This window comes from Purpureocillium lilacinum, assembly GCF_023168085.1.
Source record: "Purpureocillium lilacinum CBS 284.36 DNA, scaffold_7, whole genome shotgun sequence".
NCBI classification, from domain to species: Eukaryota; Fungi; Ascomycota; class Sordariomycetes; order Hypocreales; family Ophiocordycipitaceae; genus Purpureocillium; species Purpureocillium lilacinum.
The window spans coordinates 560482-586313 of NW_027072117.1; the positions used below are offsets into that span (position 1 = coordinate 560482).

The following is a 25832-nucleotide window of genomic DNA, read 5'->3' on the forward strand; positions in this document are numbered from 1 at the left end:
TGTAGTGTAGTGTAGTGTACAATCCGATCCGTCCGTCAGTCACTCACCGCGAGTGGGGTTGGGGTGTTTGTTGGCTGTCCATCCGTCCGTCCGAAACTCCGCCTGCCCAGCTAGGAGGGGGGAGACCGCCAAAATCCATATCCTCCGTGTATCGATCGACAATCGTACGTAGTATATATCCCCCAAAAAAAAAACACACAAGTAAAAACGCCTGGCAAACCCGCAAACACGTCATAATCCTCCAGCGCGCGCGCACACACACGGGTAGCTTATCGTGTGTGGTGCACGCGCGCAGCCTTTTTTTATGAATCCTCTCGCAACTCCGGCCACAAATGCATGCATGCTGCTGCTGCGTCAAAACTGGTTCGGGTTGCCCATGTTGTTGTTGACGGCGCTCATGCCCCCCATGGGGGCGTTGCCGAGGCCGAGACCGCCAAACATGGCGGCCGAGAGCTGGTCGCCGCCGCCGGGGATCATATCGCCAAAAACGCCCCAGTCGAGCGTCGACATGTCGAGGTAGCCACTCATGAAGGGGTCCATGTCGCTGGTGGGCTGGAAGCCCATCGCTTGATCCGCCGCCTTGGGCTGTTGAGCTTGCTGCATGTGCGCCTGCGAAGCCATCGGCGGCGTCGCAGACGACTGCGTCGACGAGCGAGGTTCGTGGGACGGCAACATGTCGCGGAGCTGCATGATGAAGTGCGGCGACTGGATGGCTCGCCCGGCCCGCGCATATGCCTGCTCGCGCATCTTCCACGCCTTGAGGACAAACTGCGCCTGGACCGAGTTTTGCTTTTGCGTCATGTCGGACAGCTCCTCGTGGTACTCGTAAACACGCTCCATGACGGCCCAGCCGCGGTCGGCGAGGCTTCCCGTCGGCCGCCGGCAGAGCTGTGCGATCATGAGAGCGAGGATGTCGAGCTGGAAGTGCAGCTTCACCCACCACAAGAAACCCGTGTCCTTGAGCACCTCCATGGCCTCCATCTTGTGCTCGTTGCCCATGATGAAGACCTTGAACAGGTTGTCCTTGGGACCAAAGATTTCGGTGCCATATTCGGGCTGCTCACGCATAGGTACCAACATCTCCGACAGCTTGTTCGTCATCATCGGTCGCAATGAGAGCGCCGCCCTATGGACAGGGCCAGCATTTCTGTCGACATATCTGGCCTCCAGTTCGGCCAGCCTCCTCTCGAGGTCTTCGGCCGAGGCACGGAACTTGGCAAATATGGTGTGGTGGACATCAGTAGAGTCGGATTCTCCGTCCAGGTCATGGCCCATGAGAGCCGCCTCAAAGGCACGTCCGTCGGAGCTGTTGTCCTTTTCCAGCTTAAACTTGAAGATTTCGTTCACCATGATGACAAACGCCATCTCGGTGGGCCCGTCGCGGGCACGCACAGGTTCCGTCAGTCCTGGGAAGATGTCCGAATCGCTCACGTTTTGCGGAAGTTGTGTGTTCCAGGTGTCTGGGGACATGGACTGTGTGAGCCCCGACATCATGGCGTACTTGGAGTCCTGGATGACGAGCTGCCACCAGATGCGCCGTCGCATTTCCGTCTCGAACGGGTCCAGCCCGAGGGTCTCGCCGTCGCGGTGATAACCCATCTTCTGGGCGATGCGTACGACAGTTCCGCTGAGAATCCACGCCGCATGGCGGTCGTACCGTCCTTGCAGCGATTGCTAAGAGCGTTAGCGGTGGCGTCAAAGGTCAGACTCACGGAATGCTCACCAGGAACAGCACGAGTGCCTGCAGGGCAGTCTGGTTGTAGTTTTTGAGGAAATTCAACCTCATGAGCGCCGACTTGAAGCCGGCAGTGTATTTTTGCATCGCCGCCTCTCGCGAGATGCCAAAGGTCGCTATGCATTCCGAGTCTGTGAGGGAGAAGGCGGCCATGGTGTATATGGAAAAGAGAAGGGCCTGGGCGTGAAAGGGAATGTTGGCCATGTTGGTCGCCCCCTCCATGGCGATGGGCTGCACCGTCGGTACGTGGATGACTTTTGTCAAGGGGTTGACCCGGTCCAGGAAAAGCTGCCAGAGCTTGACGCTGTGGACGGGGTCTGGGGTGAGCTCCTCGATGCTGGTGGACACGTCGCTCTGGAAAAAGAGGTCTGCGTTGTTGTCGGGAGTGAGCTCTTCGGAGCCGAGTATGCTGGAGTCTTCAGGGTCTTCCGTCTCGACAATGTCGCGCATGGCTTGGAGCTAGGATTCGTTAGTATGCGCCGTGGCTTGCAAGGGCGGGTGCAGCGAGATCTACCTCTTCCGATATGCTGGCCCAGATATAGCTGTCCATGAAACGAGGCCCGTTGTCCTCGTTGACCAGCTGGCAGGCCGGAGCCCAGCTCTGCTGCGTGTCGGTGCTCATGGGCGTCGTGTCCGACGGCTCCGGCTTGACTTGGTTCGCGGCGGGCGACTCCTCCTTGGACGGCGGAGCAGCGCCGGCATATTGCTTGAGCAGCTCCTCGCATCGCGCGAGGCGCTCTTGGAGATCCTGGTTTGGGCGGCGGCGCTTGCGGGCCGGGGCGGGCGTGCTGGGAGTGCAGGTGACATTTGCCTGAGGCGAAGCTGTCAGTCAAGATGTGGCGCGATGGCGGGGGAGGGGCATCGCATCGCGGGGGACGGCGCAGAAGAACCGAGCCCCGGGGGGTGCGACGACGAGGCAGCGACGAACCTTGACGCAGTTTGCGCAGGGAAAGTTCCGGTCGCACTTGATCTTGCGATGTTGGCACAGGACGCAGGCGAGCACGCGGGCGTGCCTGTGAGGGGCAGCCGACGCGGCGTGTGACGACATGTTTGGTGTGCGCGGACGCCCAGCGCCTCACATGGGAGCGTCGGGGTCGACGGCGGTTGGCACGGAGGCGAGGCCAAGGTCCCGCAGAGGATTGGCGTCGCGTGAGGCAGAGAGACCGGCAGGTGCGCGCGGCAGGCGACAGCGGCGGCTTCGTTCAGGGTTGAGGAATGGTCGTGGCGGTCGGGGCGAGGCACCAAGGCAGCGGTTGGGTCCGTCGACGGGTGACACGGTTGGTTTAATGGGCAGTGCGCGATGCTGCCTGGCGTCGGCACGATCCGCTAGTCAGGGGCCAAGCGACGGAGGGATCGCGGTCGAGGAAGGAAGAAACTCGTTGCCTGATGACGATGCTGGGCCGGGGGGGTGGCGGTGGTTTTCACGTGGAGGGGCGGGCGCGGGTCGGTCGATAGGCAGGCACTCGGGCTCGTACTTGTACGAGGCAGCCGGGGGAAGTGCACTGGGGGTGACCGAGAGAGAAACCTAGAGCTGGGAGCAGATGAGCGTCAGCACGGGCAGGCCAGGGCTCCAGGCTCGCACTCGCCAGAATGGCTCGCTGCAGACGGGACGCTAGGGCGGCGCGATTAGCGCACGGAGGGTCGCGCAGCAGGCGGACGCCCCACCCGCCAACAACCTGCCCGGAACCTGCACTGCAGGTAAGGTAGTGCACTGGGCTATCTTGGGCGCAGCGCCGTCCCGTCACAGCTCAGCGGCGGGCAGTGGAGAGAAACACACCGAACCCAGTGGACCGTGCGGCGGGTGGCCTGCAGGCAGGCAGCGCAGCTTCACCAGGCGCTCGCGACCAACGTTGCCTGGCGTGGGATGGATGTGGTGCGAAGTATAACTGGGGAATTGCACTTACGCGGCGAGAAGCTGTCGAAGTAAATTAAGATGGAGCGTCGGGGACAGGCAGATGGACAGGCAGTGCTCGAAGGGTTTGAGGCAGCAAAATTAACAAGACAGCAGGGTCGTCGATGAACGGTGGATGGATGGATGGATGGGCGCCTTGCGGACGGGTGCGGAGTTGCTTTATCAGCGGCGGAGCACAAAACGCAAATCGATGTGCGGGCGGCGGTCGGTCGATGGCCCCAAAGTCAGGCAAGTTCGTCCGCTCCTCTCGTTCGTTGGGCCGGCTGGCAGCCAGGCAGGCAATAACAACAACAGCAATACACCACGTCGTCGAGGTGGATGAGATTGGATGGGTGGATGGACAGACAGGCTTCTCAACAAAGGGGGCGGCGGTGCTGACAGGCGTCGGTCGGTCGACGTTTCGTCTCGGCGACAGCCTCAAGCAGCAACTGTCGACCGTGTCCTCTTGCTTGGCTGGGCTGGGCTGAGCTGGGGTTGTTCTGACTCCTAAGTTACTTCGTAGGTAGCAAGGCGGCGGAAGCGATACCCGAGCTGATGGCGCGCATTCGCAAGCTGCTGCACTGCACACGCGTTGTCCGCGACAGGGGCGTCAAATAAAAAGGGCCACGAGGACTACGTACGTACGTCGTCGGAGAGCCATCAGCCACCACGATGCTCAATTATCAGATGCTGCTGCCGCTGGCGGCGCAACCCTCACAACCCTGACAATTCCGCCGCCGATCGCCCCCTGCGCGCGTGCGGGAGTCACGATGACACGCCCGCAGAGGGCAGAGAGGCTGGCTCCGCTGACGTACGTTGCGTGCAGGCCGCTCTTCTTTTTTTCTTCGCTCCCCTGCCCGTGCTCGGCCGGATGGCAGCGTCTCCGACACCACCACCAGGGCGCCCAGATGTGCGAGCGGGCGGGCGGGCGGGCGGCGTTGGCGTGGGCATGGGCGGCGTCGGCGGCGGCGTTCTGGACGGCGGCGGACGGATGCGAAGGCCGCCGTGGCGTCGGGTTGTGCATGGGCAAATGCGGTCGGATCCATCTCGTTCTGCACAACGAGCCCAGCCTGGAGCCGTGTCCATCCGGTTCGTGCCCCCTCCACTCCTTGCCTCCCCAGCTGGGGCGCCGGGGGACCGCCCAACCTGGAACGGTGTGATGACTCGACGGCGGGCTGGGCCCGGCCCCCCATCCATCCAACCTGGAACCCTGCTGGGAAAAAAAGGGACCAGCCTGGAAGGGAGGGAGCCCCAAGTGCCGTCCGGCCGCCTTCCCGGCTGCAATTCGTGGGCTGGGCGCGAACAGCCGCGCGTGACCACCGATGACTCTTCCTGAGTCTTTTCTTTGGCGCTGAAGCAGGCTCGTTCAGAGTGCGAGCTTTTTTTTAACTGTATTAGGCGTCCCAATATTTTCCGTCTTACAGTCGCATTCGCGTCTCGCTCGGGGACCACATGTTCCAGATGCCTGCCGGCGGCGCGCGGCTTTTCACGACAGCAGCCAGCTTTTTGACACATGGATGGACGGCGGTCGGTGGGTTCGGTGGGATGGACGGCGGACGGCCTCGGTGATGGTGGGTGGGTTCCTGCCAGCTGTTGTGTTGTGTTGTGTTGTGTTGCGTTGCATGCCGCCAAACGTCATGTTCCTGGACGTCGGTCCTCGTACTCCTCGGATCTGTAGAGTCAGGTCGGCAAGACCGCCTTGACGTGATTGTATTGCTACGGTCGAGGGTGTATTGACAGGGGTGATGCCGTAGGGCGCGGACAGTACCTCCTGCAAGTCGCCTTTCCATTGCAACGACATCCGGACTCTTGGGCTGTCGGCCACCAGGACACCAAACCTCTGCCCAGTGGTCACCTTTGGCCTCTCCCAGGCGTCCAATTGCCCTGTGACGTTTGACAGCGCGTCTGTCCACTGTGAGAAGTTCAGTCCAGCACCTCAGTGCCCCTGGGGCCGCCTGGCTCCTTCCCCAGGACCGCACCTCCAGCCAATGGCGGCGCCGCGAATTCACATCCCCCGCCCCACACTCGCCCGTCACGCTCCGGAGTCGCTCCAAACATTTCGCAATTCGCAGTCAATGCCCCCGGCGTTCGGACCGCCCGCCCGCCTCAACACCACCACCCGAAAAACTTATGCCGCCGCATCACGAGACCGCCGTCTCCCTCCCGACCCGCGCCCGCTCCTCCGCCGTGCCCCCCTCCGTGCCACTTCCGCTTCCGACGCTCTCTGTGATCGGCCTTTGCGCTACCGGCGGCTGCTGCTGAGACCATCGCAGCCCGCACCGCCAGCATGCTGCCCACTGTACGTTGTGCCTCGGCAAACGACACCCCTCGAATTCGTTCTCGACCATGTGCATCATACTGACCTTCCGGCTTCTAGGCGAGGGCTGCGGCATTGTCCGCTGCCCGGACGACGAGATTACTCCCGAATCGACTCTTCCGGGCCCAATTGGTACCGCGTCGCGCCGTTGCGCCCATCACCACGTCCCGTGCGCTCCGCAACGCCGAGGCCTTCCACTCCCAGCTCGAGCAGGCGCGTGCCTCGACTCCTCTATCCGCCAACGTTTCCGACACCCCGCAAACCCTCACCGAGAAGATTGTGCAGCAGTATTCAGTCGGCCTCGCCCCTGGCAAGAAGGTCCAGGCCGGAGACTACGTCACGCTGTCGCCACACCACTGCATGACCCACGATAATACGTTTCCGGTCAAGAAGAAGTTCCTTTCGTTGAATGCCGACAAGGTCTATGATAACCGCCAGGTGGTCTTCACTTTGGACCACGATGTTCAAAATAAGTCGGAAGCCAACCTGGCCAAGTACAAGAGCATCGAAGAGTTCGCCGAGAAGCAGGGGGTCGACTTCTACCCGGCCGGCAGGGGCATCGGCCATCAGATCATGGTCGAGGAAGGCTACGCTTGGCCCGGCACCGTCGTGTGAGTAGAACCTCGCTCTTCTATGCTGTGACAATTCTGACGTTCTCTATATTAGGGTCGCTTCGGACAGCCACTCAAACATGTACGGTGGCGTAGGATGTTTGGGCACACCAGTGGTCAGAACGGATGCTGCGTCAATATGGGCGACCTCCAAGACCTGGTGGCAGGTCCCGCCCATTGCCAGAGTGAACCTCGTCGGCGTCATGCCCCCTGGCGTCACTGGCAAGGACGTCATCGTTGCTCTGTGCGGCCTCTTCAACCAGGACGACGTCCTCAACCATGCCATTGAGTTCACCGGCTCCGAGGAGACGATGCGCTCCATCCCCGTCGATGACCGCCTGACCATCGCCAACATGACCACCGAGTTCGGTGCTTTGTCAGGGCTCTTCCCCATCGACTCGGTCCTGGTATCGTGGCTGCGGGCCAAGGCCACCACTTCAGCTATGCTCAACCCGGAACTCGGCGGGAAGGCCAAGTTCACGCACGAGCGTATCGACGACCTTCTCCAGAATCAACTGCGCGCCGACCCTGGCGCCACCTACGCCAAGACCATTTACATCAACCTCTCTACCCTCTCGCCCTTCGTCTCCGGCCCCAACTCGGTCAAGGTAGCCACGCCCCTGCGCGACCTTGAGGCGCAAACAATCCCCGTCAACAAGGCATACCTGGTGTCCTGCACCAACTCGCGCTCGTCAGATATCGCCGCCGCCGCCCGCGTCTTCCGCGAGGCTGCCAAGGGTGGCCCCACTCCCAAGATCGCCGAAGGCGTCGAGTTCTACATGGCCGCCGCGTCTCTGCCCGAGCAGCGCGCCGCCGAAGAGGCCGGCGACTGGCAGGTCATGCTCGAGGCCGGCGCGAAGCTGCTCCCTAGCGGCTGCGGGCCTTGTATAGGGCTCGGGGCCGGCCTCCTGGAGCCCGGCGAGGTCGGCATCAGCGCCAGTAACCGCAACTTCAAGGGCCGGATGGGCTCCACGGAGGCCAAGGCCTACCTCGCCAGCCCGGAGGTCGTCGCCGCCAGCGCCCTCAAGGGGCATATTGCGGGCCCCGGCTGGTACCAGAAGCCCGAGGGAGTTGAAAAGGTCATCATCGGCGAAGGCACCGGCGACGTTGAAGCAGACAAGGCGGTTAGCATCGAGGACGCGCTGGACAAGATCATCGCCGAGGCCGAGAGCCTCATCTCCGGGGCCGAAAAGGACTTCACCGGGTCCGAAACCGCCGCCCCCGCATCCGAATCCGCCTCCGCCCCCACCACCGACGCCTCGGACGAAACGCTGACCGACATCCTGCCCGGCTTCCCGGAGAAGATCGAGGGCGAGATCGTCTTCTGCGACGCCGACAATATCAACACCGATGGCATCTACCCGGGCAAGTACACGTACCAGGACAACGTCTCGACGGAGAAGATGGCAGAGGTGTGCATGGAAAACTACGACCTCGAGTTCCGCAACATTGCCCGCCCCGGCGACATCCTCGTCACGGGCTTCAACTTTGGCTGCGGCTCGTCGCGCGAGCAGGCCGCCACCGCCATCCTCGCCAAGAAGATCCCCCTCGTCGTCGCCGGCAGCTTCGGCAACATCTTTTCCCGCAACAGCATCAACAACGCCCTCATGGGCGTCGAGGTACCCAAGCTGACGCAGCGCCTGCGCGAGGCCTTTAAGCCCGCCGCCGCCGCTACTACTGACGGTGCCGCCGCTACCGCCCCGCAGCAGCTGACGCGCCGCACCGGCTGGAAGCTCCTCTGGGACGTGCGCAGGAGCAAGGTCGTCGTCACGGAAAAGGACGGCCAGACCTGGAGCCAAAAGGTCGGCGAGCTGCCCCCCAACGTCCAGGAGATTATCGCCCGCGGCGGCCTGGAGAAGTGGGTCAGGGCCGAGATTGGAAAGTAGAAGGACGGCGGCGGGAAGCACGGAGCGCGATAGAGATCTTATACCTTGATGTACACTTTTGAATGTTTGGTTTCTCTTTTCTTTTTGGTTTCATGAACGGCGGCGGCGGCTTCTTTGCCATTTCTGTGGAAGAGCCTATAAAAAGCAAGTGTGGAGTCTAGATGAGGAGGAGGAGGAGGGGAAAGGGGGGTATTGATGTGCCTGTCTACATAGATATCCTGAATGAAATGGCATCAAAACAAGGACCCAATGTCAGGGCTCGACGGCGGTGTTGCCTCTGTAGAATTTTCCTGACCAGTCTCCTTGAGAGGCACCAGCGCCAGCTTCTTCTTCTTCTTCATTGCTCGGCGGTGCGATGCACCCTTGACGTGCCGCTGCCAGGCTTGCTCCGTGACGAGCACTGTCTGACACAGCTCGCAGGTGCGTCGCACGGGTGTCTCCGGCGGCGGAGGCTCGACCGCCACGGTGAGCACCTCGCGCGCGCGCTCCGACAGGGTCGCTGGGTCGGGGCACGGCTCTCCGGCGAGGAACCGCGCGGTCACGTCCGCAGCGGGGGCGACGACATGCTCATGGAATTTCGCGGCGTCGGTGCTGTCCACGAGGTACAGGCTGCGCAGAGCGGCGGGGCCTTCCTCGCGCAGACGACGGATCTGCTTGAGCCGGATCCAGCGCGTCTGGTAGTTTGCATAGCGGCGCGTCGCCGTTTTCATGTCCTCGACGGCCCTGGCCTTGAGGGCTGCGAGATCATCCGCGGGGACGCCTTCGCCACGGTCGAGGGCGGCGAGGTACGGCTCAAACTGCTTGTAGCCGATGGACTGCCAGATGCCCTTTGTCATGTCGAGCTGCGCGCCCTTGGCCGCCATGTCGCGCTTAAAGTCGTACAGCTCGCGCACCTCAGCTAGTAGGCCCGCATCGAGCATCTTGTCCACGCGCCCATCCAGACGCTCCCGCAAGACCTCCTTGTCCGTGTCGACCCAAAAGAGTAGCTTCTCCCAGGGCGCGCCAGCCGCGCCAGCCTCTTGCGCCGCAGCCTTGCGCTCGCGCTGCTCGTCATAAAATTGCGACGCGGGCTTGCCTGTGTGCAAGAAAATCTCAAGCGAGCGCTGGATCTTGCGGCGATCGTTGGGGTGCCACCGCTCTGCCATGACGGGGTCGCACTTGCGCAGCTCCTCGAGCAGCACCTCGGTTGGCTCCTCAAGGATAGGAAACGACGGTTTGTCCGGACCGTCAGCTTGTTGCTGCTGCACCTGGTCGAGAATGACGTCGGTGAAGAGCAGCGGGTCGACGTAGTACTGCGTGCCGCCCACGAGGATGGGCAGATTGCCGCGGCTGCGGATCTCGCTCATGACGCGCGTAGCCTCGCGCTTAAAGTCCTCGACGTCCCAGGGCGTCGCGTCGAGGCCAATGTGCCCGAGGAGGTGGTGCGGGACGCCGCGCTGCTCCTGGGGGGTGATCTTGTTGGTGATGATGGGGAGGCCGCGGTAGAGCTGCATGGCGTCGGCGTTGATGACCTCGCCGCTGAAGCGCGTGGCCAGCTCGACAGCTAACTGTTTGGGGGGCTCGTCAGTGATGGATCAATGGATGGAGGGGGCACACGTGTGTTTTGTTTGAGATGCGGATGAGACTTACATCGGACTTGCCGGTGCCGGTCGACCCCAGGACGACCAGCAGTGGCTCGACGGGTCTGCGGGCGGCCATTGTTGCAACATTGCGGCGGAGAAGCGGTCCGAAGCGGCGAAGCATCCACGTGTGTGTAGCGGGGGGTTGTTCAACACATTGCCGGCCAGGGGTTGTGGGATCGGATGAAAGACGTTTGGCGGCAGCTGTCTTGAGTTCTAAGATCGAAGCTGCCTGCCTGCTTGCTGCACCTCAGAACCAGACTGCTGCAGCGGAGGCTTCCGCGCCCCACAGCGGGGCCCCTGCCCCAATCCAGAACAGCATGGAACCCCAAGCTCCAGCTCAGCTCCCCGTCCCATGCCTTCCCCCTGGTCACGTGCCGCCCCCCAATAATTTTGGACTGGACACATCTCACAATTCGGGGGCAAGGCGCCACCACTCCAGAAGCCAGATCGCCAACCTCCTCCTCCTGCTCCTCCTCTCCCTATTAAACCCTCCCCGTCGACCTCGTTCGCCGCCCCCCCTCCCCATTGCGCGAGCTCCTCACGGCTCCGTCCTTCTTCCCCCCTTTCCCCCTGGTGAATTGACTTCCATTCCTTCTTTAATCGCCGGGTTTTGTCCCTCCAGCCGCCAAGATGAGTTCCCGTAAGTTGCTGCTCCCGCTGCTGTGCTGATGGACGGATGGGTGGATGGGTGGCGCGACGATGCGTGCGCGCGAGCTTCCTTTCGCGTCCAACCACGCCCTTGTGCCTGTTTCGCGTCCAACGACCGCCACGCGCCGCGCCGCCATTTACCGCCGACGACACGATGCTAACGCGCGCGATGCCTCTCTAGTCCGATTCCTTGACCTGGTCAAGCCGTTCGTGCCGTTCCTCCCCGAGGTTCAGCAGCCGGAGACCAAGATCCCCTTCAACCAGAAGATGATGTGGACGGCCCTCACGCTCCTCATCTTCCTCGTCATGAGCCAGATGCCCCTCTACGGCATCGTCTCCTCCGACAACTCGGACCCGTTGTACTGGCTGCGCATGGTCATTGCCAGTAACCGTGGTACGCTCATGGAGCTGGGCATCACCCCCATCATCTCCTCGGGCATGGTCTTCCAGCTCCTCGCCGGTACCCACATGATCGACGTCAACCTCGACCTCAAGTCGGACCGCGAGCTCTACCAGACCGCCCAGAAGCTCTTCGCCTTCATCCTGTCCGCCGGCACCGCCACCGTCTACGTCTTCACCGGCCTCTACGGCCCGCCCTCCGACCTCGGCGCCGGCATCGTCTTCCTCCTGATCCTCCAGCTCGTCGTCGCCGGCATGATCGTCATTCTGCTCGACGAGCTTCTGCAGAAGGGCTACGGCCTCGGCAGCGGCATCTCGCTGTTCATCGCCACCAACATCTGCGAGTCCATCATGTGGAAGGCCTTCTCCCCGACCACCATCAACACCGGCCGCGGCCCCGAGTTCGAGGGTGCCGTCATCGCCCTCTTCCACCTGCTCATGACCTGGCCCAACAAGCAGCGCGCCCTCCAGGAGGCCTTCTACAGGCAGAACCTCCCCAACATCATGAACCTGCTGGCCACCATCCTGGTCTTCGTCGCCGTCATCTACCTCCAGGGCTTCCGCGTCGAGATCCCCGTCAAGTCGTCTCGCCAGCGTGGCGCCCGCGGCTCGTACCCCGTCCGCCTGTTCTACACGTCCAACATGCCCATCATGCTGCAGTCGGCGCTGTCCTCCAACGTCTTCCTCATCAGCCAGATGCTGTACTCGCGCTTCTCCGAGAACCTCCTGGTCCGCCTATTCGGTGTCTGGGAGGCCAAGGACGGCTCCTCGCAGCTGCACGCCGCCTCCGGCCTCGTCTACTACATGTCTCCCCCGCTCAACTTCAAGGACGCGCTCCTCGACCCCATCCACACCGCCGCCTACATCGTCTACATGCTCGGCGCCTGCGCTCTCTTCTCCAAGACGTGGATCGAGGTCTCTGGCTCCAGCCCCCGCGACGTCGCCAAGCAGCTTAAGGACCAGGGTCTCGTCATGGCCGGCCACCGCGACCAGAGCATGTACAAGGAGCTCAAGCGCATCATCCCCACGGCCGCCGCCTTTGGCGGTGCCTGCATCGGCGCCCTCTCCGTCGCCAGCGACCTGATGGGCGCTCTCGGCTCCGGCACCGGTACCCTCCTTGCCGTCACGTGAGTGCATCACCCTCTTTTTTCAATGTATACAAGGACTAACAGCCGGCAGCATCATCTACGGCTACTTCGAAATCGCCGCCAAGGAGGGAGATCTGGCCGGCATGAAGGGCATGATCATGGGGTAATCGCGCCGCGTCCCGACAGACGGCAGCCCCAATTTCTATACAACCCGCGTTCCCGCCGCGATCACTCGACGCGCGCGGCGACACGGGACATATTTTTTGTTGTTGTACCAACAGTGGCATATGGAGGGAGGAAAGCGCGAAAAGAACATATAAAGGAGGCACAACTACGGTCTTCGCCAAAAATTCACAGCGAAACGGGGGAGTCTAGGGGGCGTCAATGCAAAGTCGATTGGACAATGTCGTGGCGGGCAGGGAGGGACCATCATCGTCCCGGCCGCGAGGACTGCCCGCGGTGGCGACGGCGGCGACGGCGTCGATTGTATGAGAAATTGTACGTGAGGAAGCGACTCTGGCGCATTGCGTTGCCCCGGACGAGCCAGCTAGCGCAAATGAAATAATGACTTCAAGTCTGCCTGCCGCGCCTATCAAAAGACTGGACGACACAAGATTGTCGAGATGTACAATGTACTGCTAACTTCATCGTATAACAATACGGGTGGGTACTGCTCAATGTGTTCCGCCGCTAGTTAATTGATTGCGAGTTGGTTGGTTGCGTGACGGATTCGCGAGCGCATATCGTCGCTCTAGGGTAGTGCTTTTCGGAAGGCAACAAGACCGAGCGAAAGAACAGAAAGATCTCTCTCGTACTGAGTAGTCCGGTCTGGAGATTCTCCTGCAAATGCACACGTAAATGCTAATGTGGTCCAATTTACGATTCCATCAGCGTTCTTTACGAACGAAACGTTACGCTCCATCATGGAATAGGTACGGATGAATACAACGCAACGCATCAGTTCCACGGGCGGTACGGTAGAGTTTCGCGTGCCGAAAAGCTTGTGGGTTCTGCATCGCACGACACGGATGCAAGACAGCCAGCCAGTGGAGTTGGCCCCCAGTGCGCCCTCTGTGTCCGTCCCCGTTGGAGTCATCCGGGCAAAGCAAAAGTTTCACGCCGGGAAGCAAAACGAAACGGCGGATGGCAGGCAGGCACTCCTCCTCGCCTTTCTTGCAGGGCCGCAAGAGACATTGCATCGGACTTGGACCAGGACATGTGCATATTCACAACTTGGCTTGAAAGGGAAAGAAAACCAATGGCTGCGTGAATACTGTACCAGCGCCGTGCACGACGTGACATGCACACGGATTCCGAGGTGCGTTCAAGTGAGTGGACGAATCCGTGACGCGCTGGGCGGCACAGACCAACAGGCAGTTTGTCTTCGCGTACCATCGAGAAAGCGGCTCACGGGCCAGCGCCAACGGGATGGTCCTGGGAAGAATCGAGCAATTGGAGACCGGTTCTGGACGGAGGTCGGTCGAGATTGGACCAAGTCCCGGGTTTCGTCAATCTCATCAACCGTCTTGGACTCGGATCTTGCATTAGGCCGGATTATTTTTGTACTCCTGGCTGCACCGCCCTAGCGCCCGTTTTCTGCACAAGAGCAAGTACCACTGTTCATCTCTTGTCTCGGTGCCAGCTTGTGACTCACGATACTACAAGCAAGCTGCAAGCTGCTTGTGTTTGAGCTGAACAGCCTGCAGATTGTCGAGAATCGCTCGTTGGCAACTGTGCAGTGTCTCGCGTCACCCAAGGCCGAGCTATCGTGCGCCGCAATTCCAGTCGCGAGACATTCATTGTCTTGCAGCGGGCGCGCTTTCGATTTGAGTGGTTCTCATTCTTGTGGCTCAGACGTGATCGGAAACGCGTGAAAGCCGTGCTGAACTTGAAGTGATGTCCTCATCGATCCTGGGCCTTCGTCGCCTTGCAGCACATGCCCCAATTGTTGACAATGGCTGACGAACTGTTCTGTCGCCTGGCAGCAGACCCCTTTCGGGTACGAGGTCCGAGCTGCGGGGCGGCTTCAGGCAGAGGGGTGAACAGTGTGCCGACCCCACGAACGTTGGACGCACCTGACCAGGCAGGTCATGCAACCAAGTGGATGGCCAATGCACGTTATCCGGGGCCCCGACGAGGTGCGCTGCTGGCGTCTTGTTCGACCGGACTTTTTCGTTGTGTTGGTCCCGAGCTGTGACTGCAGCGAAACATGCGTGATGGTGCCTGTCCACTGTTGCCAGCAGAGCAGTCCGGGTTTGCCAGAGACATCCGTGCAACGCGGGATGATCAAGGGTCAAGCCATTCTGCAGCTGACCGCCTTCAAAATGTGCGGCTCACGTCGTGGCAGGGATGCGAGCTGCAATGTCACCCGGCGCGCCATGCCGCCGCATGCTTGTTGCAGAATTGATTGACAGTGTGCACTCGCGGTGGTGTTGAGGACCTCAATTGCACGGCGGTGAGTCACGAGAGCGCAGCGTGCATGGACCCTTGTGGGTGTCGACCTGATTCCTCAACGGGCAAAGTTGGTGGCGGCTGGTGGATGCGGGAGAGGTGCGCGATGGTTCAGGAGGGTCGGTCGATGATGCAAGCCGTGGCTCGGGAAGAGCCTTGACTGGCCTGGGGACAGTCACAAGACGGGAGCAACGACGCAGAGCTGGAGAGGGCGCGGTGGCAGCCGGCGACGTGTTGTAGCCCCGGCGACGTTTGCGGATCGCTTTGAGAACCCGATGCTGCTGTGCTCAGCGGCGATGCCGATTGACACTGGTTGACAGAGTCTATGACCTCAACACCTCGCACGGCAGTTGGGTACCTGGCAGTGAGACTGGGATGAATCCAGGCGCCTGTGAGCAACAACATTAGTAATTCAGCGATACGGAGGCGGCACGGTTATCATGCAACATGGCATGCCGTGTTGCCAGCATGCTTGACGAACGACTGGAGGCGCGTCTGACTGCTGTCAGGGGCATCGTTGTGGGTTCTCTGGCTCGCGTCCTCGTACATGTAGTACTCGTACAATAAGCCCGGCGGCGGCATCGTGGGGTGGCGGACTGGCGGACCGACGGTTGGCTTTTCAATGGGGACAGCGGAGTTGGAGGGTGGGGAGAAGCTTCAGGCCAGGGAGCAAGACGGCGGCGGCGGCGCCCACCCTTCAGCCGAGGAGTGCGCAAGTGGCATACCAGGCTTGCCAGGCCTCGCAGACGCTCGGCGGCCGTGGGCGCTAGGTGGTTTCTGGCTGGCCGTGGTTCTTTTGCAGGCGACGGATTGGGGCGGGCGAGGAGTCGACGGTGGCGGAGGAGGATTGAAGATGGGAGTGAAACAGGCAGAACTGTATTACGGGGGTATTATCGCCGCTCGAGGAACGAGGAACAGGCTGGTTGGGAGACATGGGAGCAGGAGGCGGTGTTTTTGTGCGCGAGTCGTGCTTCCCGGGCAACGCATTGAATGGTAAAGTGCGAATGTTGTTGGTTCCTTCCTCGTTTTGTGCTGTCGAGAGAGAGTATTGACAGACCGGGAAGGTGCGAGATGGTGACTGACTTGCCTGCCTCACGAGAACGGAGAAAGCGACTGGGACTGCGGGCAGGAACAAACGCGCGCCAGTGAGAACAGGCCCAGGTGCTGCCTTCCTCCATGACTGTCCTGCAGGTGAGGGACCTGAGGAACGAGCATCTCAAGCTACGGCGCTTGTCCATGCCACGCCTTGCTGTGCCCACACGGCCTCTGTCATCCATGCCTGTCCCGCCCCCACCGCAATCACAGGCATCGCATCCACTTCCGCCTCACAGTCTCTGCCACCGAGCCTTGAACCCGGCCTGTCGACGAAGCGTGCTGCGCAACGCGCGATGCTGCGTGATGCGTGGTGAGGCTTCGCACACTGTTGCACGAATGCGAGTGCCGCGCCGTCCCGTGCCGCGCCTCGACACGCCCGCAGCTCCGGCAACGGAGCCGACGTGCGCGATGCGCGATGCGAGATGTGACATCGAGACAGGCGCGCGCAGACGCTGACGATTCCGCGATATCAGGGCCTGCAAACCGTCCCCACCCGCCGACGTCGTCGGGCCCCCCCTCCTGGTTCCCCGACTGGCGGCACCCTGGTCATGGCGTCCGGGAGGAGCAGCCCAGGTGGGTGCAGATGGAGCAGGTTGGAGTCGAGGACCGTCTCCCTGGCCGCCCGCCCGCCGGCCGACCGACCCAAACACGGCCGGCCGGTCACCGAGTGACTGGAGCGACTGACGGAGATGGAGGCCAGATGCTTGACAGACAGGGACTGGCGCCGCCCTCCACGCGATCCATGGATGAGGTGCCCCATCCCGCCGTCGGTGGTGTGCGACGGGACGCCGGCCTCTCTGGTGGCGTGCTGTAAAGATTGGAGCTCCAGGGCCCGTCATCACCGCCGCAGAGGTACTTGTTCACGCCTTTTCCTCGTCCCGCACCGTCTCGAACCTTTTCTTCCTCCTTCCTCCTCCTCCCTCCTCCGCCGCCCCTCCGTCGTCACCCATTCTCTTTGGTTGCCCGGAGCGTTGTGTACTCTGTAGGCTTTCCTTCCCTTCCTTTGCAGCGCAGGCCATTTTTTGTTTGTGTCTGCGCAGGGAAAGAAAGAGACTGCGAACCCGAGGCACTGCGTTGCTCGTGCTCGCACTCGAGTAGGCTAGTCGGCGCAGAAATTGTGTCTCGCTTTTTTTTGGGCTCTTGGTTCCTCGATTCGTTCCCCGCCACCACCGACCCCCCGGTGCTCGGAGCCCGTCCCTTCACCTCGCCGTGACGTGACGCTCGCTGCCCGCGCTCAATTCCAACCAGCGAACCCCACGGGCTCGGTCCAACGCGATCTGCGACAACAACAGACGCCGCCGTCCCGAGCACCGTCGCCGCGCATCGGGTGCCTCGCCGGACTCGGTCGACCCTCTTCTCCTACCTACAGCACGACCCGTGTCGCATTTTCCCACGACGCAACCTGTTGCAGCACGAGTCTCGCCATCCGCAGCTCGCTCGGCTGCGCTTCCTCGGTCACCGCTCGCTCCGCCCCGGCACGACGAGCGAACTGGTGGTGCCTCTCCGAGCTGTCGCTTCCTCCGCCGTGCATGAGAGAAGGACAAGGCGGTTCACGGCATCTCGACCCCAGCCCCCATCATGGGTGCTTTTGCGCAGTGCCCGTGGCCGATATGGCGGGTTGACGACCTGCTGCCGTGCTTCCAGACAGAGTTGGTGCTCCCACAAGCTCCCCTCCCCACACGCTGCCGCCGCGGCCGCCCGTGTGCTGCGTCAATGCTGTTGCACAGGCCTCGCTGACCCGGATCCAATAGCTACCTCAAGATCCTGCTACCGTTAATAGTGATTGGCATCTCCTTTGCTCGCATCGCCTGGGACAACGTCCCGCGCCTGGTCGCCAGCCACAGGGCCAAGGGCTACAAGCCCGTGCCCAATGGTCACACCGCAGCCGAAGACCACACCGGCCTCCCGCCGGACGCCGCCGAGAGCGACACGGAAGACGATGGCGACCTCGAGATCAACGGCGGCCGCCTGGCCCTCGCCAAGACGATGAGCAGAGGCTCCCTGGTCCAGGCCGATACCCCAACTGGCCAGCGCTTGTCGCAGGCTGTCGAAGAGCTCGCCATCGTCGCTCTCGTCATCGTCAATGTTATTGCTCTCATCTCTGGCGCGTACCGATACCAGCGCGGCACTCTTGCCGCCATTGTTGGTCTCGTTACCTGGGTCTATGTCCTCATTCTGGCCTCGCTCCGACTCTTCCTCGGCACCTCCAAGTGGCGCGTCCCCCACCTCTGGAACCACACGGCTGCCATCTACGGCCTCAGCTGGGTCTTCAACATCTTTATTTTCCGCTCGGCCATGATCCACCCGAGCAGCCGAATGGCTCAGATCCTCGTCATCATCGAGTTCGCTCTCATCACCCTACTCTTCGCCATGGCCGTGACGACTAGGAAGGGGAACAAGACGGTCCTGTTGGAGTGGGAGGATGGCATTGAGCCGTCGCGCGAGCCGCTCGCCAGTCTTTTCTCCTTGGCCACCTTTGCTTGGGTCGACGCCATTGTGTACCAGGGCTGGAAGAAGTCCCTGGAGCTGGAAGACGTCTGGAACCTCCTGCCCAAGGACAAGGCGGCCGCCGTCATCGCCGACTACAGACAGCTCAAGAAGACGGGTGCTCTCACGTGGCACCTGCTCAAGTTTTTCAAGGGCATGCTTTTCTACCAGTGCTTCCTCGCCTTCCTCTCCGGCCTCTTCACTTTCGCGCCCACGCTGTTGCTCAGGGCCATTCTCGAGTACGTCGAGGAGCCCGACATGGCGCCCATCAACGTCCTGTGGCTTTACGTCATTGGCATGCCCGTTCTCGACACCATTCGATCGTTTGCCGACGGCATGGCTCTTTGGACCGGTCGAAAGATCTGCATCCGCGTCCGAGCCATCATCATCGGCGACATTTACGCAAAGGCGCTGCGTCGCAAGGCCGCCTCTGGCAAAGAAAAGGTCCTGCTCGGCGACAAGCCTGCGCAAGCCAAGAAGAGCGACTCAGACGGCGACAGCACCACGGCGGCCAAGATCAAGAACGCCCTCGGTCTCGGCAGCAAGAAGAAGAAGAATACGGACAGCGACTCCGAGTCTGCCAACACTGTTCCCACCGAGGAGGACATCGCCAAGCTTGGCGACGATGAACAGGCCAACCTGGGCACAATTATCAACCTCATGTCCGTGGACAGCTTCAAGGTGTCTGAGGTTACCGCGTATCTGCATTTCCTCTGCGCCGCGGCCCCCACGCAGCTCGTCATCTCCGTCGTGCTCCTGTGGCAGGTCATGGGACTCAGCGCCATTCCCGGCCTGGTCGTCATGGCCTTCCTGCTGCCCATCAACTACTTCCTCGCGAGAGGCTTCAACATCACATCCAAGAACATCATGAAGGCAACGGACAAGCGCATCAACGTCACCAACGAGGTGCTTCAGAACATCCGAATCATCAAGTACTTTGCCTGGGAGGAGCGATTCGGTCGCATCATCGACGAGAAGCGGCGAGCCGAGCTCAACGCGCTCCGCTCCCGCTTCATCCTCTGGGCATGCGCCGTCGCCATCTGGAACTCGGTTCCTGTTCTCATCACCTTCTTCTCCTTCCTCGTCTACACGCTCATCGAGAAGAAGCCTCTGTATCCGTCCATCGCCTTCACCGCCATCTCGCTCTTCATGCTCCTGCGTGTCCCGCTCGACCAGCTCGGCGACATGTTCGCTCACGTGCAGGAGGCCAAGGTTTCGGTCGACCGTGTCGAGGAGTTCCTCAACGAAGAAGAGACTGAAAAGTACGACCAGCTGGGTCTCGACAACGTCGACGAGGATGGCGTCAAGCGAATTGGGCTCAGGGACGCGACACTCATCTGGGGCGGCAAGGACTCGGTCGGCGAGGACGGCTCTCGGGCCTTCCAGCTGCTCGACATGAACATCGACTTTAAGATTGGCAAGCTCAACATCATTGCAGGCCCCACAGGATCCGGCAAGACGTCCTTGCTGATGGGTCTGTTGGGTGAGATGACTCTGGTGGACGGCCGTGTCTTCTGTCCCGGTGGTCGCAGCCGCGAGGAAGTCCGCCCTGACCCGGAGACGGGTCTCGCCGACACCATCGCCTACGTCGCGCAGGCGGCCTGGTTGGTCAATGCCAACATCCGAGACAACATTCTCTTTGCGGCACCATATGACGAGCAGCGGTATAGGGACGTCATTGTCGCTTGTGCTTTGGAGCGCGACTTGGAGATTCTGGACCACGGCGACGAGACGCTGGTGGGCGAAAAGGGTATCACTCTTTCCGGCGGACAGAAGCAGCGCATCTCGCTCGCACGCGCGCTGTACTCCAACTCGGCACACGTGCTTATGGACGACTGCCTGAGCGCCGTCGACTCGCACACGGCCCAGTGGATCTTCACCAACTGCATCAAGGGCCCGCTCATGAGGGGCAGGACGTGTGTCCTCGTCACTCACAACGTCTCCCTGTGCGTGCCATCAGCGGACTTTGTCGTTCTCCTGGACAATGGCCGAGTCGCTGCACAGGGACCCGCCCAAGAACTGATCGACTCTGGCAAGTTTGGCGAGGACATTCAAAAGTCCAGGCCTCCATCGGCGTGCGGCTCCCGTGTTCCCAGCCGCGTGCCGTCAAGCGTCGGTGACGCGGAGACGATGGTTAACAGCAACGGCGATGCTCTCGACGGGCTGTCTAAGAAGATCAAGTCCAAGAAGCCTCAGATCGACGCCATGGACGAAGGCAAGGCCACCGGTGCCGTCAAGTGGCCCGTCATGAAGATCTATCTCAAGTCTATGGGACCATGGTGGTTCTGGGTCGTCACGGTCGTAGTGTTCAACCTGCAGCAGCTCGCGACCGTCGCCACCAACGTCTGGGTGCGAGAGTGGGCCAACAAGTATGTCGAGGAAGACACGCAAAACGTCGCCGTGAGCTCTGCCGCTCATGGATATGGCGTCCAGTCGTTTGCCAAGGGCACGTGGGCTACCGTTGCGCGACTGGGTGGCAACGGATCGGGAGAAGCCATGGTTGCTATAACGAACGGCCAGGTGCCCATGTCCACGCCGGCGTATCCTGACGTCAACCTGGGTTACTACCTCGCCGGACTGGCCATCATCGGTACCGCTGGCGCTCTCGCGGCCTTTATCAGGGACATCTGGATATTTTTCGGATCGCTGTCGGCGTCGAAGCGCCTCCACGACCGGCTGATGTCTGCCGTGACGCGGGCCAAGTTCAAGTTCTTTGACGTGACGCCGCTCGGCCAGCTGATGAACCGCTTCAGCAAGGATCTCGAGGCTGTCGACCAGGAAATCTCGCCCGTGGCGATTGGCGTCATGTCGTGTGCGCTGTCGCTGGTTGTTACGGTCGTTTTGATCGCCATCATCACGCCAGGCTTCCTGATCGCGGCCGTCTTCATCGCTGGGCTGTTCTACCTTGTGGCCACGTTCTACCTGCGGGCGTCGCGCGACCTGAAGCGTCTCGAGTCGGTGCAGCGCAGCCCGCTGTTCCAGCAGTTTGGCGAGACGCTCAGCGGTATGACGACGATCCGCGCCTACGGCGACGAGCGACGCTTCATCCGGGACAACCTGCACAAGGTCAACACGCAGAGCCGGCCGTTCATCTACCTGTGGGCCTGTAACAGATGGCTCGCCCTCCGCGCGGACGCCCTGGGCAACACGGTGTCGTTTGCCGCGGGCGTCTTCATCATCCTGAGCCTGGGCAAGGTGGACGCCGGCGCGGCGGGTATCTCGCTCAGCTACGCCATGAACTTTACCGAGAACATTCTGTGGCTGGTGCGTCTGTATGGCATGAACGAGCAAAACATGAACGCCATGGAGCGAGTCAAGGAGTACCTCGACCTGGAGCAGGAGGCGCCGCCGGTGCTCGAGGACAGCCGGCCGCCGGCGTCGTGGCCGGACAAGGGCAACGTCGAGTTCGTCAAGTACACGACGCGGTACCGCAGCGACCTGGAGCCGGTGCTCAAGAACATCTCGCTCAAGATCAACGCGCGGGAGAAGGTGGGCATCGTGGGCCGGACGGGAGCGGGCAAGAGCTCGCTGGCACTGGCCATCTTCCGGGCGCTGGAGGCGGAGAAGGGCAAGATTGTGATTGACGGCATCGATATCGGGACGATTGGGCTGCGAGACCTGCGCGACAACATCACCATCGTGCCACAGGACCCGACGCTGTTCATGGGGACGATCCGGACCAACCTGGACCCGTTCGACCAGTACACGGACGAGCAGATGTTCGAGGCGCTGCGGCGGGTGCAGCTGATTGGGCCGGACGAGCCGTCGACGGTGCCGCCGACGCCGGTGGTGCAGGTGGCGGGAGGGTCGCTGGCGGGCCGGTCGCCGGCGCCGTCGGTGGTGACGAACAAGAACATCTTCCTGGACCTGGCGTCGCCGGTGGCGGAGTCGGGGTCGAACCTGTCGCAGGGGCAGCGGCAGCTGCTGTGCCTGGCGCGGGCGATGCTGAAGAAGCCGACGGTGCTGGTGATGGATGAGGCGACGGCGTCGATCGACTACAGCACGGACTCGAAGATCCAGGACACGATCCGGGAGATGACGGGGACGGTGATTACGATTGCGCACCGGCTGCAGACGATTGTGGACTACGACAAGGTGCTGGTGCTGGACAAGGGCGAGGTGGTGGAGTTTGGGCACCCGTGGGAGCTCATCAGCGACGTCGAGGGCTCGTTCCGCAGCATGTGCGAGATGAGCGGCGAGCTGGAGGTGCTGCTCAAGGCGGCCAAGAAGAAGTGGGACGAGGGGCGGCTGGTGGACGTCGAGGCTTGAGGCTTGAGTCTTGATGGTGGCCATGGCAGTCGGCTCTTCGGTGGTTGCATACATTGCATGGAGTATGATTACGCACGCATTGGATTATTAGAATGGCGCGAAAAAAGAAATAATGGACGAGCTTCTCCACGGAAGTGGTTTCTATTGAGCGTAGCATGTTGGTGCTGGTGCTGCTCGTACTGGTGATGCGTAGCTTCTTACAAGTAGTAACATCGCCAACGTGTCTGTCCATGGTGGAGGACGAGGCAAAAGCTGAGGCTGGCTGGCAACAGCCCGAGGTGAGGAGCAACACGGTCCAGACCGATGTTTTGGAGAAGTCAGTCAATCCATGCATGAAAGCTGCGCGGCGGCACGTACAGCCCTCTCGCAGCCTATCAAAGCCGCGTCGAGGGCGAAGGATGAGGCAGACGAGGCGCGCCAATGTCTCGCGCGAGTAAGCGAGGCGGGAAGCCACCCCCGCCCGCTACGCCCACCCACCCGCCAGTGCAGCCCGCTGGGGCTCTGTTCTGGGGCCCAAGTTTAGGTAGTTTCCCGGGCTTGCGTGTCGCCTGCGCAAGCGCCCTGGGGCCGGGCTGAGGTGGCTTGACTTGCCTGCCTCGCATTGCTTTGCCACTGGCCGCGGCTAGGTGGCCACCATGAAACGAATCCATCCATTCATTCATTGACAAAACGACGACGAGCTGGCTTTGCCTGCCTGCCTGCCTGGGCATTTGCCTAATTCATCACTTCCTACCTACTCCTCCTCTTCCTCCCTCCTCCTCCTCCTCTCTTCCATCTCCTAATCACCCCGTGTGAGGGACATCTTGATCTCCTAACCACCGTGCGGAAAGGGTCAACTAACCCTTACCTCTTCCTTCCCCTTCCTTGTTCCTCAACGGTGTGCGTCCGTCCGCACAGAGTCGGGTCCTTTGACAGACGCAGCTAGCTAGCTACCTTGGCTAGCGGGCACCGCCAAACACCTACAGTCACCTACCTACCTAGAAGCTACCCTCAGTACCTAGCCACCGACAATCACCATGGGCAAGCCGTCCGACGGTGGCAAGCACGGCGGCGCGTCGCCCTCGCCCGCGCCGTCGAGGCAGCACCCGCACCTGGGCGAATCCGCGAGCGCCATCTCGCTCAACACGACGGCGACACACGAGCGCTACTACGACGACCCACCGGAGCTCCACGACGACCACGAGTACGCGCACGCGTACGCCGACCACGATGACGACGACCTCCCGCCGCTGTATTCGGACCACGACGAGTTTGCTTCCTCGTCTGCCCTGCTCGGCGGTGACGGCGCGGCGGCGGGCGGCGGCGGCAGTATCGGCAGCAATGGCAGAGCTGGCAGCAGAGGTATCAGCAGCGTGACGCCCGTCAACCCGCTCGTGCCCCGCGGCGGCGAGCAGCTCGTCCAGCCCTTCTCCCACAGCCGCGACGGCACGACGGCGTACTACATCGACCCGCGGCTCGACGCCGACCCGGCGTTCCTGCTCGACCACATTACGCGGCTGGCGGCCCTCCCGCCGCGGCCGTTTGTGCAGCTCCGCGGCACGCATAGGGAGCGAAGGCGCGGCGGCAACAGTAACAACGGCAGCGGTAACAACAGCAGCACCACGGAGACAGTCGTCGACTTCGACCTGCGCATCGAGCTCACGCACCTGCTCTACACGGACATCCACACGCAGTCGGCCTGGCGCTCCGTCGTCACGGCCAGCAACTTTGAAAAAGTCCGCCGCGGGACCGTCTTCGCGGAGCGCGCGCCCGGGTTCGGCGGCAGCAGCGGGCGGCACGCCCCCGAGGAGGGCACGCCCGACCTGGCGGAGTGGTGCCGGCGGTACTGCGCGGCGGGCCCGGACCCGGGCAGCGGCCTGCGCGTCTTCACGCTGGAGCGCCGCATCGCCGGCTGGGACTTCGACCTGCTGGGCAAGCGCCTCGAGGAGCTCGCCCGGGCGACCAACTACCGCGGCAGCGTGGCGGTGCGCTTCCCCGTGCGGGACGCGCGCGTCGAGGTGCACTGCGCGTGCAGGACGAGCCGCTGGCGGCTGACGCGCTGGGTCCGCGTGCTGTTCTACGCGACGTTGCTGTTTCTGCTCTCCTGGCCGTGGCTGAAGTTTCGTACGCGAAGGTGGGACACCCAGGCGGCGGAGTGGCGGGCGAGCGAGCCGACGAGCGTCCCCGGGCGGAAGAGGTACGCGGCGGGGATGAGCGAGGGGAGGTGGTATGCGCTGTGGGCGGGGGCGCTGCAGAGGGGGATGCTGGAGAGGAGGCAGGGGGAGCTGGACGTTGGAGACTTGGAGAGGGGGAATGGGAGGGGGCAGGGACGTGGTGAGGGTAGAGAGGGAGGGGATGCGGATGAAGGGGGGTTCGCGGGCGTGGTGAGGGCGGGGGTGGAGGCCATGGGCGTGGTGAACCGGTCGTTTGGATGGGGAGGCGACACGTGCTGAGCTGGGGGGAGATGTCGCGATGTGCGTTTGGCGTCGAGGTGGAGACGAAGGCTGATGATGACTGACGACTGCTGCCGCTGCTGCTGCTATTCCCCTCTTCCTGCACTGTGTGTGTTCTATTGCTCTCTCTGTACGGTACGGAGTACGTTAGTATCCTCTGCCGGCGTTGCGTCCTTGGGACGGGGTTTGTTGTTCACTTGGCTTTGCTTCTTCACTCCCTCCCTGCATTGCACGACCACGCTGAACATATACCTCAGTTACAAAGCCACATCTTTTATTTCACCTACATCGTCTGCATCGTCTACCTAAATGTGCCTGCCTCGTGGACGCTATATCCGTGTATCCTGCCCACCGCGCAGCAGCAACAACGAGCGGGCCACACTCGTCATGCACGCGGGCCCAGTTTCCATCTTCGTACCTACCTGAGGCCCATCCGGGCTAACAACGCACGGGCAAAAAAAAAAAAAAAAACCATGCGGCTGGGATGGGTGGGAACACTTGAACTTGAGCTTGAACTTGAGCTTTGGGCTTTGGGCTTTGGGGCTTTGGGCTGGGGAGACTGGAGCGTTTTGCGTACAAGTCTCTCTGCCGCTCGCGAGGGGCGAGTAGACCGGCAGTGAGTGAGTGGGATTTTGGAAGGAGGTGCATTCGAGGTAAAGCGATGGGGAGAGACGTAGTAGGTTGGTAAGGTAAGGCAGTAAGGAAGTAATCTGGTGTAAGTGGTGTAAATGTGCGAGCTGAAGCTGGCAGATGGATGGACCCGTGCCGTGCCGTGACGTAGGTCGGTTTTGCTGGACCTGGGCCTGGAGTCTAACCCTTGGCCAGCCATTGTGTCGGGTCTGCAACCCCACCACTGAAGCCAAGGTAATTAGGTACGTACCTGGGAATGAATGTCCGGCCC

The 25832-nt window shown here is 61.8% G+C and overlaps 6 protein-coding genes across 6 annotated transcripts; 4 read left to right on the forward strand and 2 right to left on the reverse strand.

Moving 5' to 3' along the window:
• Positions 1-354: 354 nt before the first annotated feature.
• On the reverse strand, positions 355-2783 carry PLICBS_009086 (uncharacterized protein; the record flags this gene model as incomplete). The annotated part of the gene is made up of 4 exons (XM_018327871.2): positions 355-1674; positions 1724-2194; positions 2250-2546; positions 2664-2783. 4 exons carry the CDS (start codon positions 2781-2783, stop codon positions 355-357), a joined length of 2208 nt encoding a protein of 735 aa, XP_018173587.1.
• A 3130-nt stretch (positions 2784-5913) lies between these two features.
• Positions 5914-8440, forward strand: PLICBS_009087 (mitochondrial Homoaconitase; the record flags this gene model as incomplete). The annotated part of the gene is made up of 3 exons (XM_018327872.2): positions 5914-5925; positions 6004-6554; positions 6610-8440. 3 exons carry the CDS (start codon positions 5914-5916, stop codon positions 8438-8440), a joined length of 2394 nt encoding a protein of 797 aa, XP_018173588.2.
• A 233-nt stretch (positions 8441-8673) lies between these two features.
• Positions 8674-10138, reverse strand: PLICBS_009088 (uncharacterized protein; the record flags this gene model as incomplete). Its single annotated transcript, XM_018327873.2, has 2 exons — positions 8674-9987; positions 10070-10138. 2 exons carry the CDS (start codon positions 10136-10138, stop codon positions 8674-8676), a joined length of 1383 nt encoding a protein of 460 aa, XP_018173589.2.
• A 554-nt stretch (positions 10139-10692) lies between these two features.
• PLICBS_009089 (translocon subunit) lies at positions 10693-12364 on the forward strand (the record flags this gene model as incomplete). Its single annotated transcript, XM_018327874.2, has 3 exons — positions 10693-10702; positions 10892-12236; positions 12289-12364. 3 exons carry the CDS (start codon positions 10693-10695, stop codon positions 12362-12364), a joined length of 1431 nt encoding a protein of 476 aa, XP_018173590.1.
• A 4957-nt stretch (positions 12365-17321) lies between these two features.
• PLICBS_009090 (ABC transporter 7) lies at positions 17322-22499 on the forward strand (the record flags this gene model as incomplete). The annotated part of the gene is made up of 2 exons (XM_065601547.1): positions 17322-17325; positions 17524-22499. 2 exons carry the CDS (start codon positions 17322-17324, stop codon positions 22497-22499), a joined length of 4980 nt encoding a protein of 1659 aa, XP_065457619.1.
• A 1016-nt stretch (positions 22500-23515) lies between these two features.
• Positions 23516-24931, forward strand: PLICBS_009091 (uncharacterized protein; the record flags this gene model as incomplete). Its single annotated transcript, XM_065601548.1, has 1 exon — positions 23516-24931. The coding sequence occupies one exon, from the start codon at positions 23516-23518 to the stop codon at positions 24929-24931; it is 1416 nt and encodes a 471-aa protein (XP_065457620.1).
• Positions 24932-25832: the final 901 nt, after the last annotated feature.